This window comes from Protomyctophum bolini, assembly GCF_963924005.1.
Source record: "Protomyctophum bolini genome assembly, chromosome: 13".
Taxonomy (NCBI): domain Eukaryota; kingdom Metazoa; phylum Chordata; class Actinopteri; order Myctophiformes; family Myctophidae; genus Protomyctophum; species Protomyctophum bolini.
In genome coordinates this window covers 40,664,238-40,687,118 of record NC_137874.1, presented here as the reverse complement: position 1 = coordinate 40,687,118, position 22,881 = coordinate 40,664,238, and the positions used below count along the sequence as shown (strand labels likewise).

At 42.3% G+C, this 22,881-nt stretch overlaps 1 protein-coding gene across 1 annotated transcript; it reads left to right on the top strand.

Moving 5' to 3' along the window:
• The first annotated feature begins 1,244 nt into the window (after nucleotides 1-1,244).
• On the top strand, nucleotides 1,245-21,401 carry lipia (lipase, member Ia). The gene is made up of 12 exons (XM_080779817.1): nucleotides 1,245-1,497; nucleotides 1,662-1,758; nucleotides 4,826-4,985; nucleotides 6,483-6,693; nucleotides 8,482-8,590; nucleotides 9,343-9,444; nucleotides 10,491-10,580; nucleotides 12,456-12,623; nucleotides 12,981-13,070; nucleotides 14,304-14,412; nucleotides 18,752-18,931; nucleotides 20,132-21,401. The coding sequence occupies exons 2-12, from the start codon at nucleotides 1,698-1,700 to the stop codon at nucleotides 20,214-20,216; spliced, it is 1,365 nt and encodes a 454-aa protein (XP_080635943.1). The 5' UTR covers nucleotides 1,245-1,497; nucleotides 1,662-1,697; the 3' UTR covers nucleotides 20,217-21,401.
• Nucleotides 21,402-22,881: the final 1,480 nt, after the last annotated feature.

Here is a 22,881-nt window from a genome sequence, read left to right as displayed (position 1 = left end):
GTCTATATACTGCTGACAGAGTTCGATGTTTGCACAACATGTACTCAATATCTGATGACAATGTGCATCTTGGAACATTTAAGATTAGAAACTGTCTATATACTGCTGACAGAGTGAAGATGTTGGCAAAACAGAACAGGACCAAATTGAATTAACCCCACTGCATTCACAATAAAATATCCTCAGGGTTAATTCAATTCTGGGAGAGTACAAAATGTGACTAAATTTGTTTGTCTCACTCCCAGAATTAAATGAACACTCAAGAGTGTAACAAATAGATAAATGAACGCTGGATTTTATTGTGCGGTGTAACACAATCATATACCAGAGCAACAACTCGAGGAGACTGCGAAGTGCCGCACCGGCAAACAACATTCGGCCAAAATGTCCTCTCAGCACAGGGCTGTGTAAAATGGAATGGACTTCCTCTGCATCTAAGGGAATGTGCTACATTTTCTCTCTTTTAAATACAATCTGAAAAAACGGTTGCTTGAAAACCAAAGCTGCAACCATTCATGATTATTGTAGGTGTATTTATTTTGTATGCTGTGTTAGAGAGATTATTAGAGTAAACCTACCCTAATAATAGTTTTATCTAATAGTTTAATATTTTCTTATTCTTACTAGTCTTATTACGTTTGAAATGTACTAGGTTTGATGTCTGGGGACTGCAGATGGAAATGAGCAAGTTTTGCTAAATCTGGTATATTTACACTGCATTTTTAATGTAATGTTCATCAATATACACTGTCCCGACCAAATAAACGAATAAAGTAAAAGTATATAAATATTTTCTAATGAACTGTCAAGTGGAAGCCACAACAGAAAAGTACTAGGACAGTTAATATGAAACCCTATGAGACATGTACCCACTGGTTCGTTTACGGTAAACCGTAAAAAAAGAAAAGTGGAAAGTAACTAGCACGTATCAAAGCCATCCAACAGGTCGGGTTAGAATCGTATTGTCACGCAGGAATGTTTCACCTGCCTGTGTCCTGGCCCGTCCCACGGCCAAGGGGCGTGTGTTTGTTTCTCCCTGTGTTTTAAAAGGGTGGATACTGGATATATAGGAGAGAGATACTGCCCTTCCCGCCCTGCCTGTCTGTTTGTTCTCTCCTTCTGGATATAGTGGAGACACTGCCTGTCTCTGCTCACTGGATATAGTGGAGACACTGCCTGTCTGCCTTGACTGTCTCTGCTTCTGAATATAGTTGAGATACTGCCTGTCTCTCCTTCTGGATATAGTTGTCTCTGCTTACTGGATATAGTTGAGACACTGCCTGTCTCTCCTTCTGGATATAGTTGTCTCTGCTTACTGGATATAGTTGAGACACTGCCTATATCTCTGCTTCTGGATATAGTGGAGAAGATACTGCCTGCCTGTTCTTTGCTTCCTGGACTCAATAGGTTACAGTCACAAACATGAGGATCAGGATCACTTTGGAACTTTGACACACTCCTGGAAAGTTAGGAACCACAAGCGTCCTACTGCAAAAGGTGAGACATTGTATTAGGCAGGCTGCAGTTATGTTGTTCCCTCTGTGTGTGTGTGTGTGTGTGTGTGTGTGTCTCTCTCTCTCTATCTCTCTCTCTCTCTCTCTCTCATATAACATTTTGAGCTCGAGTTTGATTCAAATAAGCCTCTCCTTTCTGCCTTGCAGATCAGTGCAGATCTTGGTCGCTGCTGCTCTGAAGTGATGTTACTTTGCAAATGTCTGACAGCCCTGCTGCTGCTGTTAACTGTCCAGATATATGAAGGTATACTGCATGTCTGTCTGTCTGTCTGACACACACACACACGCACACACACACACACACACACAAACGCACACACACACGCGCGCGCTAAGCATGAAAGAAAACCGTGAATCAATTCTGAATAGTAAATGTTGTTTAATAATTAATTATCTAGGGCTATAGCCTATAGGCCTTATCTACATGGAATCATGTGTACACACACACACACACCACACACACACACACACACCACACACACACACACACACACACCACACACACACACACACACACACACCACACACAATACAGTAGATGAGGTGGAGCGACAATATTCCATGCAGTCGCACTCGGAAATCGAGGACGATTACGTTGTTTTTGTTTCAACGGGTGTATTTTCCCATCATCACGGTCACTGAGGTCAGCACCACGGCCCAGTCTGGCTTCTTCCACTGTATTTGTCCTGTGTTAAAGTTAACCCCTCAACGACCTACAGTATACAGTATGCTTCATCTTATGACAAACAGTGGAAACAGTCGATCTACAAGGTCACAACCCGTGGCCTCGCAGCTTGTAGATTGGCTATTTTCACAAATTATTCAAGATTTTGACATTTGGGGAATTTATTTGAATTCAAATTGCTCACGGGCAAATGTTTCCGTGGCAAAGACTTTTACACACCATTATAATGTTACTGAATGTCAAATTCTCCAGGTTTTCTTCAGAAAAGGTATGGCACTGATTTACCACGACACTATGTAATGTATGGCACATTAGGCGTCTATTTGAACACTCTCAGAGTTACAGACCTGTTGTGGTCATTAAGGGCTATGCGTCTCTGGTCATATTCTAGTGTCTAGTCATTTTGTATGTCCTTGGCCAAAATGGAATTTGGACAAAAAACGCCCACGTCCACCACAAGCCAGCATGACTCCCTCCCTGGGTTGACATGCTCTGCTCTGTTCAGGTTGAATGGTTACAGTTAGAGGGGCAGGGGCTGAAATCCCGTAAGAGAGAAACACTTTTGAACAGAAATAGCGAAGATAGCAGATCTACAAGATCACGACGCGTCGCGTTGAGATCTTGTAGTAAAAGTACAACATTTGCCTCCGAGATGTAGGGGAGTAGAATGTAATTAAGTAAAAGTAGGCCGACAGCAAAATGGAATGTAGAATAAAATACTAGAGATGTCCCGTTACTGTATCTGTATATCGGGAAAGTATCGGTCGTTTTTGGTCATAACGGGTCATATCGGTATCGGCGAATATGCCAGTCTAACCACCGATCCCACACAGGGGTAAGGAAGGGGTTGACACTATGCCAGTCTAACCACCGATCCCACACAGGGGTAAGGAAGGGGTTGACACTATGCCAGTCTAACCACCGATCCCACACAGGGGTAAGGAAGGGGTTGACACTATGCCAGTCTAACCACCGATCCCACACAGGGGTAAGGAAGGGGTTGACACTATGCCAGTCTAACCACCGATCCCACACAGGGGTAAGGAAGGGGTTGACACTATGCCAGTCTAACCACCGATCCGACACAGGGGTAAGGGGTCGACACTATGCCAGTCTAACCACCGATCCGACACAGGGGTAAGGGGTCGACACTATGCCAGTCTAACCACCGATCCCACACAGGGGTAAGGAAGGGGTTGACACTATGCCAGTCTAACCACCGATCCGACACAGGGGTAAGGGGTCGACACTATGCCAGTCTAACCACCGATCCCACACAGGGGTAAGGGGTCGACACTATGCCAGTCTAACCAGCGATCCCACACAGGGGTAAGGGGTCGACACTATGCCAGTCTAACCACCGATCCGACACAGGGGTAAGGGGTCGACACTATGCCAGTCTAACCAGCGATCCCACACAGGGGTAAGAGGTTGACACTATGCCAGTCTAACCAGTGATCCCACACAGGGGTGTAAGGGGTTGACACTATGCCAGTCTAACCACAGATCCCACACAGGGGTAAGGGGTCGACACTATGCCAGTCTAACCGCCGATCCCACACAGGGGTAAGGGGTCGACACTATGCCAGTCTAACCACCGATCCCACACAGGGGTAAGGGGTTGACACTATGCCAGTCTAACCACCGATCCCACACAGGGGTAAGGGGTTGACACTATGCCAGTCTAACCACAGATCCCACACAGGGGTAAGGAAGGGGTCGACACTATGCCAGTCTAACCGCCGATCCCACACAGGGGTAAGGGGTCGACACTATGCCAGTCTAACCACCGATCCCACACAGGGGTAAGGGGTTGACACTATGCCAGTCTAACCACCGATCCCACACAGGGGTAAGGGGTTGACACTATGCCAGTCTAACCACAGATCCCACACAGGGGTAAGGAAGGGGTCGACACTATGCCAGTCTAACCGCCGATCCCACACAGGGGTAAGGGGTCGACACTATGCCAGTCTAACCACCGATCCCACACAGGGGTAAGGGGTTGACACTATGCCAGTCTAACCGCCGATCCCACACAGGGGTAAGGGGGTTGACACTATGCCAGTCTAACCGCCGATCCCACACAGGGGTAAGGGGTCGACACTATGCCAGTCTAACCACCGATCCCACACAGGGGTAAGGGGTCGACACTATGCCAGTCTAACCACCGATCCCACACAGGGGTAAGGGGTCGACACTATGCCAGTCTAACCGCCGATCCCACACAGGGGTAAGGGGTCGACACTATGCCAGTCTAACCGCCGATCCCACACAGGGGTAAGGGGTTGACACTATGCCAGTCTAACCACCGATCCCACACAGGGGTAAGGGGTTGACACTATGGCAGGTAAATAAAATGTTGGGGCATGTGGAGTTTGCTTTCGAGTTGCTCAAACTGCAAAGACAGTACACATTTGAGTGAGGAGTCTGCTATTAACAACATGAGATAAAATAAGTAATTTCTTTATTTAGTATTATAAATTTTATTCTCTGGTATCGGCTAACACAGAAACGGGATCGGAACGGGAACGAAAAAAGTGTATCGGGACACTCCTAAAAAATACCAGAAAATAAGTACAGTATTTGAGTAAACTGTAATTGGTTTCTTCCCCCCCCCTTGCAGCCCAAACATGTGACACGTTCACAGACCTGAACTTGGGCCATGCGTTCCTGGGGACCACCCTGGACGTGAGGCTGCTGCTCTACACGCGGGCCAACGTGAGCTGTGGACGCCTGCTGTCTCACTCCAACCTCTCAGCCGACCCCCACTTCAACGTCTCCAGGTTACCCTCACTCTAATCCTAACCCTAAACCTAACCCTAACCCGCCTGCTGTCTCACTCCAACCCCTCGGCCGACCCCCACTTCAACGTCTCCAGGTTACACTCACTCTAACCCTAACCCGCCTGCTGTCTCACTCCAACCTCTCAGCCGACCCCCACTTCAACGTCTCCAGGTTACACTCACTCTAACCCTAACCCGCCTGCTGTCTCACTCCAACCCCTCGGCCGACCCCCACTTCAACGTCTCCAGGTTAGACTCACTCTAACCCTAACCCGCCTGCTGTCTCACTCCAACCCCTCGGCCGACCCCCACTTCAACGTCTCCAGGTTACAAATGGCTTTCCATTCGTTCTTTTAGAGTGGGGTTTGCTCGTTTTTTTATTGGTTACATTTTTTGTGACAACGCTTACTTTAATCGTTTTTTTTCTCCATACTTTGGTCAGGTGCAGGATTCAAAAAGTCAGTATTGTCTAATAGAGGGTATGCACGTGACATCATCATCAAACCAGGAAGTTATGCAGGAATGCCTACTGAGTGGCAAAAAATACTTTCTGGCCTCGACAGCCCAGGTTGCATTAAACTACGTTAAACAATGCTTGGCTGCGGTGTGTAGCATTCAAATCCGAGGGGGGTAAAAAATGCCCTTGGTCGTGGAATGATCTACAGTCCAGACTAAAATTGGCTTTGAAAGTTCCCTTGAGAAGTTTCAAAAGGATCATTGTCCTGAATGGGTTTACTATTAATAACCTTGCCTCCTCTCCACCAGGCCTCAATCTGATCTCAGGTCAGAATGGGTTAATAACGTTGCCTCCTCTCCACCAGGCCTCAATCTGATCTCAGGTCAGAATGGGTTAATAACGTTGCCTCCTCTCCACCAGGCCTCAATCTGATCTCAGGTCAGAATGGGTTAATAACGTTGCCTCCTCTCCACCAGGCCTCAATCTGATCTCAGGTCAGAATGGGTTAATAACGTTGCCTCCTCTCCACCAGGCCTCAATCTGATCTCAGGTCAGAATGGGTTAATAACGTTGCCTCCTCTCCACCAGGCCTCAATCTGATCTCAGGTCAGAATGGGTTAATAACCTTGCCTCCTCTCCACCAGGCCTCAATCTGATCTCAGGTCAGAATGTGTTAATAAACCTTGCCTCCGCTCCACCAGGCCCACCACGTTCATCATTAGAATCTGATCTCAGGTCAGAATGTGTTAATAACCTTGCCTCCTCTCCACCAGGCCTCAATCTGATCTCAGGTCAGAATGGGTTAATAACCTTGCCTCCTCTCCACCAGGCCCACCACGTTTAGAATCTGATCTCAGGTCAGAATGGGTTAATAAACCTTGCCTCCTCTCCACCAGACCCACCACGTTCATCATTAGAATCTGATCTCAGGTCAGAATGTGTTAATAACCTTGCCTCCGCTCCACCAGACCCACCACGTTCATCATTAGAATCTGATCTCAGGTCAGAATGTGTTAATAACCTTGCCTCCTCTCCACCAGGCCCACCACGTTCATCATCCACGGCTACCGTCCCAGCGGCTCCCCCCCCGCCTGGCTGGGAGAGCTGACGGAGCAGCTCCTGGCCCGGCGGGACGGCAACGTTCTGGTGGTGGACTGGAACCACGGCGCCGCCAACCTGGACTACCTGAAGGTGGTGAGGAACACACGGAGGGCCGCCGGCAACCTCACCGCCTTCCTCCAGAACATGCAGGTATAAACACAGGACAGGACAGGAGAGGAGAGGAGAGGAGAGGAGAGGAGTCACAGGACGGGACAGGACAGGACAGGACAGGAGTCACAGGACAGGACAGGACAAGAGTCACAGGACAGGACAGGACAGGAGTCACAGGACAGGACAGGACAGGACAGGACAGGACAGGACAGGAGTCACAGGACAGGACAGGACAGGAGTCACAGGACAGGACAGGACAGGACAGGACAGGACAGGACAGGAGTCACAGGACAGGACAGGACAGGACAAGACAGGACAGGAGTCACAGGACAGGACAGGACAGGAGTCACAGGACAGGACAGGAGTCACAGGACAGGACAGGAGTCACAGGACAGGACAGGACAGGACAAGACAATTAGTTGTAGTAGGTAGTATACTGTAGGTCAGTGGTTCCCAAACTGTTTCATGTCAAGGACCCCCAAATTGACAAGTATTAGGCCCGCGGACCCCCATTTGAAAAGATATGCCAGGGCCATTTCTACAGCTGATTCTCAACCTGTTTCATTTCAAGGACCCCATGTTTGACATGCATTAGTCTGCGGACCCCCCATTTTTTTAGGAGAAAAAAGGGTGGTATGAAAGAATTGGCTTTTTATTCTAAATTTAAAAAAGAAACGCCACCAGTTTGTGACTGGAAGGTTGGCTGGTTAGTGAGTTTCTGTAATCCCTGAGCCAGCTGAGACGAACCTGCTCGGGGAACCTGCATGCATGGGGTTTATAAATGTCAACATAAACAAACCAGCCGGGGCTCTTCTCTTCCATATGCCTTTTTTGAGAGGCGCTATAGCCCCTCCTATATTCAGCTATTACTGTAGTAGATGTCCGTCCTACACAAACATTAAATTCCCATTGACAATTGATAAGAGTGCCCCCTCACTTGACACGGGTGTGGTTTTTCTAACACATACAGTTGGACAGGAATGTTAGGTATTTACAAATACACAGTATATCTGACGTCACCATGCATGCACTCCTGGTGGCACTCTGGCACTGCACCTAGATTGTTTATTCTGATATGCTGGGCGAGTCTCCGATCTCTTAAAGTGTTTTATTAGATTGTTTATTCTGATATGCTGGGCGAGTCTCAGATCCCTTAAAGTGTTTTATTAGATTGTTCATTCTGATATGCTGGGCGAGTCTCCGATCTCTTAAAGTGTTTTATTAGATTGTTTATTCTGATATGCTGGGCGAGTCTCAGATCCCTTAAAGTGTTTTATTAGATTGTTCATTCTGATATGCTGGGCGAGTCTCCGATCTCTTAAAGTGTTTTATTTCCTTTCACATGCCTCACCCCGTGCAGGACTTCTTCCCAACAGTAAAGTAAACATACAGCTGAGCATTGCTCCACTTTGAAAGATGATTTATTGACTGACTGACTGACTGACTGGCTGGCTGGCTGACTGACTGACTGACTGACTGACTGGCTGACTGACTGACTCTGCACTCACTCACTCACTGATTGAGTGACTGAACTATTTCTGGTGGCAATGTAAATAGGTGTCTTGAGATCTATTAGCCACGATAACCCCAAGCAATCCCTAATTTGGGCATGTAATTTTAGGCAAACGTTCTCAAGGTTTTTAGGCAAACTTTCTCGTGCTTAATTTATTTCATACGCCGGCGTTACGCAGTGAATCAGGATGCCGTGCATGTTGTGAACTTGTAGATTGGATAATGTTTAGCTGCATGGCGGTGTGATCAATGAGCCTGAAGTTTATAAGATTATTAGGAATAACAAAAACATGTCTATTTGACCCTGTCCTCCAGGCAGAAGGAGCATCTCTGAGCTCCATCCACCTGATTGGAGTGAGTCTCGGAGCACACATGTCAGGCTTTATAGGAGCCAGCCTGAACGGGACCATAGGAAGAATCACAGGTAGGCATACAGTACAGTACAGTACAGTACAGTACAGTACAGTACAGTACAGTACAGTACAGTACAGTACAGTACAGTACACTACACTACACTACACTACACTACACTACACTACACTACACTACACTACACTACACTACAGTACAGTGTTGAATTCCATTCCAAAATGAATGTCTTTGACTGAAACATCACTGGTTAACCTGGTACTGGTTAGAGTACTATAGCATGTACTCACTACATATGACTCACTTTGGCCGCAGCCTGTTGGGCGTGTTGCTGCTGTGGCTATTTTATGCTATTCTTCGTGCTTTTAGCTGAGTGGGTGGAGAGCTGGGCGGACCGCCCCAGCCTGTATGTGTCAAAAGTGTCCCTTTTGGGTGCATATCTTTGGTCCGACGTCCCAACAGTCGTTCTGACGCGCAATAGTCCGCCCCCAAACCAGTGTTGATTTCCTCGACTAATACTAAGACGAAAAATGTTCGTCGACGAAAACTGACGAAAACTAAATGGAAAACTAATCAATGATGACTAAAACTAAGACAAAATATATTGACAATTCTGTCAACAAACAAAAACTAGAATGTTAGGAAGGGACTATAGTGGACGAGAGATCCAGTATAAGTCATTTTACACGTGGTTGCATGCTGAAAATAGAAGATCTACAAGCTCACAACATGTCGCGTTGTGAGCTTGTAGATCGGCTATAGCCGATCTACTTCTTTCTAATTATTTAGACAATGTCAAACTTTCAGCCCTGGATCCCGCTGGGCCTCAGTTCACCGACACCGGCCCAGAGGACCGCCTGGACCCCACGGACGCCCAGTTAGTAGACGTGGTACACACAGACATGGACGGTAAGCCCCACGGACGCCCAGTTTGTGGACGTGGTACACACAGACATGGACGGTAAGCCCCACTGATGCCCAGTTTGTGGACGTGGTACACACAGACATGGACGGTAAGCCCCACGGACGCCCAGTTAGTGGACGTGGTACACACAGACATGGACGGTAAGCCCCACGGACGCCCAGTTAGTGGACGTGGTACACACAGACATGGACGGTAAGCCCCACGGACGCCCAGTTAGTAGACGTCGTACACACAGACATGGACGGTAAGCCCCACGGACGCCCAGTTAGTAGACGTCGTACATATCCACAAACGCTGTTCTAGACTATAGAGGGTTATGCGCGTGACATCATCATCATCAAACCAGGAAGTTATGCAGGAACGCCTATACTGAGTGGCAAAAAACTACCTTCTGGCCTTGATGACAGCCCATTCATCCAAAAAAAAAGTCCTATCTGATTGCATTAAACAACGTTAAACAATGTTAAACTCACTTTGCGTGTTGCTTTGCCACTCGATGTGCCACTCACTTTAAGCATGCGCATACCCTCTATAGACAGCTTGGCCTATTAAGGCCACAGCGTTCAACAAAACACATGCAGGACAATGAGAAGTTAACAGTATCTATACGCCCTGAAACCCCATAGTATACACTTGGTTGACCAGCTATAGCGTACCTTAGGCTTAGGGCAGTGGTTCTCAAAGTGGGGTCCTTGACCCATTCTGAACGGGAACCCGTTTTGGTGTTAGCATCATGTTATGCTTTAGCTATTGAAAAATAGCAGATCTACAAGCTCATAGCGCGCCACCGAGTGGCGCGCTACGAGCTTGTAGGTCTGCTATTTTTGAAAAATCGAAGAACTACTGATATTTTTATAATCTGATCTCAGGTCAGAATGGGTTCATCAGACCAGTGTGTTGTCCAGTGGAAACCTCGTATGAATCTGATCTCAGGTCAGAATGGGTTAAGGGAGTTCCAGGGGGTCCCCAGCTAAATGATGACTATCCATACCTACTTTACGACGGTGGTAAACTGTGTGTGGTTCCACAGCGCTGGGCTTCAGGAAACCTCTGGGTCACGTAGACTTCTACCCCAACGGAGGAGCGGATCAGCCCGGCTGCCCACGGACCATCTTCTCTGGTGAGATCATCGCTGAACTGTACAGGAAACGTAGGAGGAGGGAAAAAGGCTCTTGTTAATATATAGGAAAGGATGACTTCACCACTGGTGCTGCCATTTAGTCAATCGTTTGTGTGCCTGTGACGGGGTGTTTATACGGTTTAATGCTACACGCCTCTTTGGGCGGGGTGCTTTGGGTGGGGTGCTTGTGAATTTAACCCTCTTTGGGCGGGGTGCTTTGGGTGGGGTGCTTGTGAATTTAACCCTCTTTGGGCGGGGTGCTTTGGGTGGGGTGCTTGTGAATTTAACCCAAATTTAGACCTGACGTCGAAATTTAAAAAAATGTCAGTGGTGCTCAATATTTCATGTCAAGGATGAAATTGGCCGCCGACCCCCATTTGAAAATATGTTGTTCCAGGGACTCCCCTCAGACACAAAGATTTGAGTTAAAAACGTTGTGAAAGAATATATATTCAAAGATTTGAGTTAAAAACATTCGCTCTGAAAGAACATATATTCAAAGATTTGAGTTAAAAACGTTCGCTCTGAAAGAACATATATTCAAAGATTTGCAACACATTTTCACGATTTTTCAAAAATAGCAGATCTACAAGCGTAGATCTGCTATTTTTCAATAGCTAAAGTTTAACATAATGCTTAAAACAGGGGTTCCCGTCCAGAATGGGTTAAAACCCTGTGTTGGACTCTCCCGGAAGGCAGTGTGATTCATACAGTATATAATGTAGCTTTCTGACGATATATAATAAATAATCAAAGCATCACCATGGCACAAATAACCCTTTTGGATGACGAGCTCTAATATTGCGGAGTGGAGGCGTTTATGAAGAAGGAAGGCCCCTCCTATCAGGGTCTGTTCTGCGAATTAGGAATAATTGAGAAAGAGAGCGTTAGCTAAGACACTCCCATAAGCGTCTGTTCAGTTGTAACTTGTGAATGACAGACATTCAAATACATGATCAAAGACTGTGACAGTCTCACCACTCTCTTTCAATGGGTCTAGAAGTTAACGTTCGCCTTTTTTATTTCATAATGTTTTATGGAGGGATAGGGGAGAGAGATGGGGGGGGGGCGGGTGACATGCAGTAAAGGCCGTCGGGTTCGGGAGTCGAACCCGCGGCAGACTGGATTACCAGCCAAGGTGCCTGGACCGCTGAGCCACGGCCCAGGCCTAGAAGTTAACTTTTGACGTTCAGAACGTCCAAACTTTGCACAGATGTACAGTAGTATAGCCCTGCAGGCCTGAGGGCATGCTCTAATGATTTAGCTAGGGGGTGCCCGACCCCGCGACCTTCAGGGTCGCCACAGTGGCCAATTCCGCTGGCATTACATATAAGACAAATGCACTTGGAATGGGAAATAGAGGGAGAAATGGAATAGGTAGGGTTTTTTGTATTTAATTTATAATGCTACCGATGTTTGTGCACAGCAACACTGAAAACAAAATGTTGCATTGTGGATTTGAGGTGACAGGCACTTTATGATGTCAATCAATCAAGTCACCTTTAATTCAAGTGGCAGACGCCAAGAATTGTGTTTTATATATTTAATTGAAATATTCTTTAGGGGCATGTCATGTGATCTAGTACCTGCACAGCCTTTGTGATCTACTGGTAGATCACAATCTACCTTTTGGGCACCCCTGCACTAAAGCATTAGTTTTGCACACAAAAAAACCCACTCTAAATTCAGTCATAGCCACTTGGGCCATGTGTGCCCAAATGGTGATGCTGTTTTTAGCCCAAAGAATGTTTTTTCGTGCAAAACGAATGCTTGGAATTCAATGGATTCAGCACGAAATATCCCTCCTAGCTCCTCCACTAGAATCAAGCCCAGTAACATAACAGTGTCTTCCTTCTTCTCCTGCTGTGTTTATAGGTTCAAAATACTTTAAATGTGACCACCAGAGATCTGTGTTCCTCTATCTGGACTCCATGAGCCGGACGCACGACATCACCGCCTACCCATGTGACACGTACAAAGACTACCTGGACGGACGCTGTATGGACTGTGATCAGTTTGGTGATGACGGGTGTCCTGTCTTCGGTACTTATAATACAACACGCCATTTTATTTAGGCCCGACGTCGAAATTAAAAAATTCTAAATGACAATTTTCTGTATCAGTGGTTCTCAATATTTCATGTCAAGGACCCCAAAAATGATATGCATTTGGCCGCCGAACCCGATCTGAAAATATGTTGTTCCAGGGAGTATTTTCACAAATGTGTCCCGGTTAAATCCACTATAGGATTAGTGGCATTATTGTTTGAGCCTCATATGTGCTAGCAAAATATAATTTATTTTATTCTAATTAGTAAATCAAATATGGCTTTTATCAAAACTGGAAATGTTTTTTTGTATTCTTTTTTTTAAATATAAAATCTCATTATTTTATCTTCAGGTTATGACATCACACAGTGGAGAGACAAGCTGCTGAAACTGGGCCAGACAACCACTTTCTTTAGCACGAACAAACAGTCTCCATTTTGCAGTGAGTAATAACATTTGAAACTAACTATTTGCTCAAGTACCTGTTGGTAAGTTAACTACCAAAATGATATTGGGGAAAGAAAGGGGACAGGCCTGGCACCAAAACAACGCATGCAATATAACAATACAATCAATACAAAAACAGGCAGTGCCGGGGTGTTAACATACACAGATTAAACACCAATAGTCCCACAGTGCAGTCCCAACAATAAAGAAGAAACAGCCTAGGGGCAGGGCAGACAGGGTCAACTCAAATCTATGGCTACACTACACTGCTATACTGCCCTACAAACTAAAACAAAAGGGTGAACTGAATACATACGACACATAGAATAGTTTTACCAGTATCTCCAGGTCTCTGCAGAGCACTTCATTTGATGGTGACTTCATTTGAACACTGAAATAAATAAGTAAATATACATTTGAATGAAACAATGATGTTTACACAAATTAAAGTGCCAAAAAACAATGGCCAACAGTAGCATGTGCTCAACAAACTATAACAAACAAAAGGGTAGCCTTAACACATGGTCATTATATGTTACATAAAGGTTGACATTTGGCCTACTATGATATCTCCTTCACCCTCTATTGAGAAAGGGGAATGTCTCTCTTCTGGGAGGAACTAGGGTTGTATACTTCCTGCTGCAAGGTCATGTGACATTCCCACATATACATGAAACACTTTATACATTTCAGTGCTTTTTGATACCAATATGTGTGTTCTTTTACTCACTTACTTGAATTCAGTACTTTTACCGGTATCAGGTACGGTCACCCCTAAACCATGATCTCGCCCCTCGTTTTTTTTCCGCAGACCGCTCGGTCCGAAGGTTCTTATATTCTGTTTTACTGAGAATAAGGTTAGAAATAAGTTTAGGGTTAGGCATAGTTTTACTGGGGTTGAGTTTATGACAGGGTTAAGTTTAGCCATAGTTTTACTGAGGTTAAGGTTAGGTTTAAACGTTTAAGCTTAATTTACTTAGGTTACTTTAGGGATACCGGGCCGCGCTGTTCCGCCGGCTGTACGCCCGGGGCGAGTTGTTTGGTATTCCTTTTACCACTAGTAATACGTTAATTCATTCAGTCTGTCTGTCTGTCTGTCTGTCTGTCCCTCTCTCCATTTCTCTCTCCTTCTGTGCGTGCCGGCTTGCATGTTACTTGCGCGCGCGTGTGTGAATATATAAATAAAACATGAATATAAATAAGTCCCTTATATCTCCTACTCTCTTAGAAACAGCATATAAGCTGGACATAGTGATCTGGAACCAGGAAGTGCGCTGGGGCTATATCACCGTTAAACTCCATGGTGGCGGAAAGGAGGCCCAGGCCACCATTAACCAGTAAGTTATCAGTGAAACCATTAACCCATATTAAACCATTAACCCATATCATTAACCCATATTAAACCATTAACCCATACCATTAACCCAGATTAAACCATTAACCAGTAAGTTCTCAGTGAAACCATTACCCATATTAATTATTAATATTATTCTAAAATGTAAAAAAATATATTAAATGAAATAAGAACTTGCATAATGTACAAGCGGCATTGTGACATGTAAAGTGACACGCTGTGAACTTGTATATTTGCCATTTTTGAATAGCCAACGCAACAATTTTAAATGTTGTGTGGTTGTTGTCATCTCTGGACTCATTTTGGCATTAAAATATCGTCATCCCACCATTAAAGCATATTAAAATATCTTCATCGCCCACCAGTAAAGCATATTAAAATATCTTCATCCCAACCAGTAAAGCATGTTAAAATATCTTCATCCCAACCATTAAAGCATATTAAAATATCTTCATCCCAACCAGTAAAGCATATTAAAATATCTTCATCCCAACCATTAAAGCATATTAAAATATCTTCATCCCAACCAGTAAAGCATATTAAAATATCTTCATCCCAACCAGTAAAGCATATTAAAATATCTTCATCCCAACCAGTAAAGCATATTAAAATATCTTCATCCCCACCAGTAAAGCATATTAAAATATCTTCATCCCAACCAGTAAAGCATATTAAAATATCTTCATCCCCACCAGTAAAGCATATTAAAATATCTTCATCCCAACCAGTAAAGCATATTAAAATATCTTCATCCCAACCAGTAAAGCATATTAAAATATCTTCATCCCAACCAGTAAAGCATATTAAAATATCTTCATCCCCACCAGTAAAGCATGTTAAAATATCTTCATCCCAACCAGTAAAGCATATTAAAATATCTTCATCCCCACCAGTAAAGCATATTAAAATATCTTCATCCCAACCAGTAAAGCATATTAAAATATCTTCATCCCAACCAGTAAAGCATATTAAAATATCTTCATCCCAACCAGTAAAGCATGTTAAAATATCTTCATCCCAACCAGTAAAGCATGTTAAAATATCTTCATCCCAACCAGTAAAGCATATTAAAATATCTTCATCCCCACCAGTAAAGCATATTAAAATATCTTCATCCCAACCAGTAAAGCATATTAAAATATCTTCATCCCCACCAGTAAAGCATATTAAAATATCTTCATCCCAACCAGTAAAGCATATTAAAATATCTTCATCCCCACCAGTAAAGCATATTAAAATATCTTCATCCCAACCAGTAAAGCATATTAAAATATCTTCATCCCCACCAGTAAAGCATATTAAAATATCTTCATCCCAACCAGTAAAGCATATTAAAATATCTTCATCCCAACCATTAAAGCATATTAAAATATCTTCATCCCAACCAGTAAAGCATATTAAAATATCTTCATCCCAACCAGTAAAGCATATTAAAATATCTTCATCCCAACCAGTAAAGCATATTAAAATATCTTCATCCCCACCAGTAAAGCATATTAAAATATCTTCATCCCAACCAGTAAAGCATATTAAAATATCTTCATCCCCACCAGTAAAGCATATTAAAATATCTTCATCCCAACCAGTAAAGCATATTAAAATATCTTCATCCCAACCAGTAAAGCATATTAAAATATCTTCATCCCAACCAGTAAAGCATATTAAAATATCTTCATCCCAACCAGTAAAGCATATTAAAATATCTTCATCCCAACCAGTAAAGCATATTAAAATATCTTCATCCCAACCAGTAAAGCATATTAAAATATCTTCATCCCCACCAGTAAAGCATATTAAAATATCTTCATCCCAACCAGTAAAGCATATTAAAATATCTTCATCCCAACCAGTAAAGCATATTAAAATATCTTCATCCCAACCAGTAAAGCATGTTAAAATATCTTCATCCCAACCAGTAAAGCATATTAAAATATCTTCATCCCAACCAGTAAAGCATGTTAAAATATCTTCATCCCAACCAGTAAAGCATATTAAAATATCTTCATCCCCACCAGTAAAGCATATTAAAATATCTTCATCCCAACCAGTAAAGCATATTAAAATATCTTCATCCCCACCAGTAAAGCATGTTAAAATATCTTCATCCCAACCAGTAAAGCATGTTAAAATATCTTCATCCCCACCAGTAAAGCATATTAAAATATCTTCATCCCAACCAGTAAAGCATATTAAAATATCTTCATCCCAACCAGTAAAGCATATTAAAATATCTTCATCCCCACCAGTAAAGCATATTAAAATATCTTCATCCCAACCAGTAAAGCATATTAAAATATCTTCATCCCAACCAGTAAAGCATATTAAAATATCTTCATCCCCACCAGTAAAGCATATTAAAATATCTTCATCCCAACCAGTAAAGCATATTAAAATATCTTCATCCCAACCAGTAAAGCATATTAAAATATCTTCATCCCCACCAGTAAAGCATATTAAAATATCTTCATCCCCACCAGTAAAGCATATTAAAATATCTTCATCCCAACCAGTAAAGCATATTAAAATATCTTCATCCCCACCAGTAAAGCATATTAAAATATCTTCATCCCAACCAGTAAAGCATATTAAAATATCTTCATCCCAACCAGTAAAGCATATTAAAATATCTTCATCCCCACCAGTAAAGCATGTTAAAATATCTTCATCCCAACCAGTAAAGCATATTAAAATATCTTCATCCCCACCAGTAAAGCATATTAAAATATCTTCATCCCAACCAGTAAAGCATATTAAAATATCTTCATCCCCACCAGTAAAGCATATTAAAATATCTTCATCCCAACCAGTAAAGCATGTTAAAATATCTTCATCCCCACCAGTAAAGCATATTAAAATATCTTCATCCCAACCAGTAAAGCATATTAAAATATCTTCATCCCAACCAGTAAAGCATATTAAAATATCTTCATCCCCACCAGTAAAGCATATTAAAATATCTTCATCCCAACCAGTAAAGCATATTAAAATATCTTCATCCCAACCAGTAAAGCATATTAAAATATCTTCATCCCAACCAGTAAAGCATGTTAAAATATCTTCATCCCAACCAGTAAAGCATATTAAAATATCTTCATCCCAACCAGTAAAGCATATTAAAATATCTTCATCCCAACCAGTAAAGCATATTAAAATATCTTCATCCCCACCAGTAAAGCATATTAAAATATCTTCATCCCCACCAGTAAAGCATATTAAAATATCTTCATCCCAACCAGTAAAGCATATTAAAATATCTTCATCCCAACCAGTAAAGCATATTAAAATATCTTCATCCCCACCAGTAAAGCATATTAAAATATCTTCATCCCCACCATTAAAGCATATTAAAATATCTTCATCCCCACCAGTAAAGCATATTAAAATATCTTCATCCCAACCAGTAAAGCATATTAAAATATCTTCATCCCAACCAGTAAAGCATATTAAAATATCTTCATCCCAACCATTAAAGCATATTAAAATATCTTCATCCCCACCAGTAAAGCATATTAAAATATCTTCATCCCCACCAGTAAAGCATATTAAAATATCTTCATCCCCACCAGTAAAGCATATTAAAATATCTTCATCCCAACCAGTAAAGCATATTAAAATATCTTCATCCCAACCAGTAAAGCATATTAAAATATCTTCATCCCAACCAGTAAAGCATATTAAAATATCTTCATCCCCACCAGTAAAGCATATTAAAATATCTTCATCCCCACCAGTAAAGCATATTAAAATATCTTCATCCCCACCAGTAAAGCATATTAAAATATCTTCATCCCCACCAGTAAAGCATATTAAAATATCTTCATCCCAACCAGTAAAGCATATTAAAATATCTTCATCCCAACCAGTAAAGCATATTAAAATATCTTCATCCCAACCAGTAAAGCATATTAAAATATCTTCATCCCCACCAGTAAAGCATATTAAAATATCTTCATCCCCACCAGTAAAGCATATTAAAATATCTTCATCCCCACCAGTAAAGCATATTAAAATATCTTCATCCCCACCAGTAAAGCATATTAAAATATCTTCATCCCCACCAGTAAAGCATATTAAAATATCTTCATCCAACCAGTAAAGCATATTAAAATATCTTCATCCCCACCAGTAAAGCATATTAAAATATCTTCATCCAACCAGTAAAGCATATTAAAATATCTTCATCCAACCAGTAAAGCATATTAAAATATCTTCATCCCCACCAGTAAAGCATATTAAAATATCTTCATCCCCACCAGTAAAGCATATTAAAATATCTTCATCCCCACCAGTAAAGCATGTTAAAATATCTTCATCCCAACCAGTAAAGCAGCCAAGTTCCAGAAGTACAAAGAGACCAGGCTCCTGGCGCAGTTCGACCAGGACCTTCCGTTGGTGCAGAAGATCTCCGTCACGTATTCCACTGGGAATGGCATCCTCAAGCCCAAATACAAGCTACGCGTTCTCAGACTGCGCCTCACACATCTACAACGCAAGGAGGACAGGTAAACATTCAACGGTAGACATTTAACCAAACGGGCCTGCCCTGCATGGTCACTGGTCTCACTACCTTCCTGGACTACAATTCCCACCATTCTTTGGTGCACTGCTCCTCCTTGTGGATAGGGGGGAGAGCTGTCTTAGTGAGACAACATGTAGTCCAGGAAGGAAGTGAGCCCAGTGTCCATGACATCAGAGACACTGGGCTCACTGCTACAATCTAAAATATCTAAAACCACATATTACACACATAAAGACCCCCAGGAAAGTGTTCTAAAGCTTCTAAACATCATTAACATATATATTTTTGCAAAAAGGGTGAAGTGTCCCTTTAAAACAGTGTCGGCCCTGCCCCCGAGATTGGGAGGTCGGGGGCCGGGATTCGATCCCCGGCCGAGTGTTTAACACTAAAAATAAAATAGGACCCAGTGCCTCCCTGCTTGGTACTCAGCATCAAGTGTTGGATTGGGGGGTAAGTCTCTGCGACATACTAGCGTCATGTCCAGGGGGCGTGCTTGCACATCAAGCCGCGTCACGCTACAGAAACTGGAGGTATGTTTCTGCACTCTTAAAGCCAACATTTGCATTTTGAAACCACTTGACATCATCCATTGTGTGCGCATGGTGTCAACGAAGACATGCCCAACAAGAAAAACATGTTAAGCTACAGCATGTTTTGACACAAGAGTGAAGACCAATTCCTTCTTTACAAAACGCAATATTATAAATAATACACGAAAGCTTGAATATGTGTTAGTTTTTTTCGTCCTGGGAGAGGGCCATGATCACCCCTACTTCCCTGGGATACGAAGTTGTAACTCTTGAGACTGTATGAATGTAACCAAATGCACCCGTATAATGTTCATTTGATTACGAGTTAAATTAACATTCAGCATTGTGCCGAGGTGTATATTATTGTGCATATTGTGTATGTCTTTCATGCAGTTAATGTGACAATTTAGAAATTATTATTTTCATCAAGCAAGCAAGCAAGAAACTAAACCCATAACCTGTAGAAAGGTTTAGTTGTGTTTCATAGGTCCGATTAAATGAGGTGTGCTTTCCTCTCTTATCTCTGTTTGAGAATTTACATGAAACAATAATATAATACAATCTATTCATGGCTCTATGTGTGCGTGTGTGTGTGTGTGTGTGTGTGTGTGTGTGTGTCTGTGTGTCTGTGCGTGTGTGTGCGTACCATCCAGGCCTCTTTGCAGATATGACATTCTGCTAGAGGAGAACAGAGAGGTTCTCTTCCGACCGATTCCTTGTGAAGATTCCAACTTCTGAGGCTAAGTCAAATCAACGTCCAATTCTTCGTCGTGCCAATTATTATTAATTCCTCCGCTGCACACGTTCCTGTGTCGTCACTGCCCCGTTGTGTCCTAGTGAGGAGCCCCCACCAGGAGGTCGTCGTAGAGTCTTCGTCCTACCTAGGATTACGTCCCGCGCCAAATATCCTGCCCTGCCCGCCCGGTTTCCCTCCCCAACCCGTCCTTGTCCAATACGCAGCGAGGACACATCAGGGCAAGCTGTCACATTGTAGGCTCTACAGAGCCGAACCGACTTTTATTCGGCTCTAAAATAGTATGAATCGGCCCTAAGTGCAAGTGTGCACACATGTTCACTGAATTGACGTACTGAATACAATTGTATTGAAATTACAATGCAATTTGTTGTGGAATTGTATCGTTTGATGCTCTTAATGGGAAACTTTGCCAATTTTTTAAATCTAAATCGCCTTGTTTTGATTTCAAGGATATCGTGTGCATAAAAAAAATACCCTATGTGTATCTCATTGCATAATGGAATGTACTCCCGATGACATGTGTAGGTGACATAGGGTGATTTTATTTCCAAACCTATGATCTTCTCATGTCAGAATTGTGATTCAAAATCAGCTAAATGTTAATTTGTTTAATTTCTTACTGCACTTTATACTTTCCTATATTCTGTGTTGTTTTTTTTATTGTGCTGCAGATTTTATTTTATATATATATATTTCTTTTTTTTTAAAGAAATGCATAGCCTTGTTTTAATAGCTTTATAAATAGTTATTATTAATAATAACTAGAAATGCACTCTGTCGAGGTGACAACTTGCGCCTTGCACGCATTGCATCCTTTTTGGAACAGATTATTTTTTTACACTCCCAACTATTTCAATACATTTTCAGGTATAGGCTAAATGCGATCAATGTTATTTATTCATTTATATTTACGTGTATATACGGTGAGTATATAGTGTAAGCATCTCGTTCACATCTCGATGAGTCCCAGTCGGTCTCAGATGTCTTGAGGGCGTTTCTGTGGCAACGAAAAGCAGTTAATATCCATGAGCCATTTTGTTATATTTTCTAAGGAAGTGTCTTTGATTTGTTTTTATGTTTTGTTTGTGGCAAGCTTGGTGTTTACCTTATGATTATTAAAACTGCCCGAAGAATTAAAATTGTGATGATTTTCAGAACAACGTGAACCTGTCATAATGTTTGTTTTTAGTTCAATGTTTGTTTTAGAAACGCCATTGACAATGAAGGGAAAATGTACGTCATATTGTCCCTCATTACGTCATATTGTCCTTCATTACGTCATATTGTCTCTTTAGTGTTAATGGCGTTTAATGTTTGTGTTGGCACCGTTTGTTTTACATCACCTAATCAACAGGAGTTAGACTTTAATATATTAGCACCCCTCACTTCACACGGGTGCAATTTTGTAAATGCACACACAAAAAGGGAATTTAAGTAATTTTCACGCAAGATTTTGAAATGTTGTCAAACAGAAAGATATTTTAATAATAGTAATAAAAAAAAATCACATGGAAATGTACATCAATATCCAACAAGCTTTCCACCATGGGAAATGTCACACAATCTCAACCCTAATCAGGACTCTTCAACGTTTTTCAGGGAAAGAGAGAGAGAGATGAAGCAGGGACTTTTACATTAAACTTTCATCACTTTTCATCAGTGTTGGATTCATGTTAAAGTCCCATTCAAACCGGGAAAGCATCTGTGTCATTTTAGACGTACAGTATTTCATTTAGACTTTGGCTCTTCAAAAATCATGAAAATATGTGCAAATCTTTAAAGGGCCATGGGTCATAATTTATATGATCAGAATTGAGAAATGAAAAGAACAGTAAAACGTAAGTGAATAGTAGTAGATCGTTGCTCCCCATCACAAAAGAAACAAAATATTTTGTTAAAATCTAAGAAAATTAGATTTTGGGTGTCCTCCTGATAGCTAGGCTACTTTAAATATATTTTAAAGCGAACATTTTTAACTCAAATCTTTGCTTCCGGAGGGTCCCTGGAACAAAATATTTTGAGATAGATGGGTTGTCTGTGACCAAATACAAACACGTTTAGGGAGAGGTTTGAGCACCGCTGACATAGAAACATTACGTTTCTCAGAAATCTGTCAGGATTTAGAAGAGATTTGTGGAATCGGCCTCAGGTCTCGATGGGTTAATGTGTATTCTACAACAGGTCGTTACGAGGAAGCAATCTGATTGGTTGAAACGGCTTCTAGCCGTGGATCAAACCAGCACCATTCACCACCTGAATCATACAACACGGGACGTGATGTTAAGACTGTCCATTGTGCCAATAGATGGTGGGGGCTCACATGAGATTTGCCTTGATGTTAAGAGTGGCATTAGGAGGTGTATTTTCTTAACTAGGGTATGATGTCAATTTTGGGACACATCCTCAGTAGTGTGCCTTTGAATCAGGTGTGTTTCAGCCTTCCAACACTATATACACCCTCATCAAAGGTGGCCAGCTAAAGGGCGATGAAGCCTTAGCATGTGTCCCATGCCCCAATCATTGAGATTTGCCTCCCACGGGACTATGCAAGGCAGGGGCGTCCTCTTCCCTGAGCCAGCCATACAGCTGACCGCATACCTCATATGCCCTATTGTTTGAGGGGTTTGACTGGAGTTCTCAGATGTG

What these genes read in the sequence shown, in the direction of transcription:
- lipia (XM_080779817.1), top strand. Translation starts at nt 1,698, where the DNA reads ATGTTACTTTGCAAATGTCTGACAGCCCTGCTGCTGCTGTTAACTGTC. An exon ending in CCCACGGACCATCTTCTCTG is followed by an intron (nt 10,581 to 12,455) that starts GTGAGATCATCG and finishes CTGTGTTTATAG; the next exon opens with GTTCAAAATACTTTAAATGT. An exon ending in TGACGGGTGTCCTGTCTTCG is followed by an intron (nt 12,624 to 12,980) that starts GTACTTATAATA and finishes TTTTATCTTCAG; the next exon opens with GTTATGACATCACACAGTGG.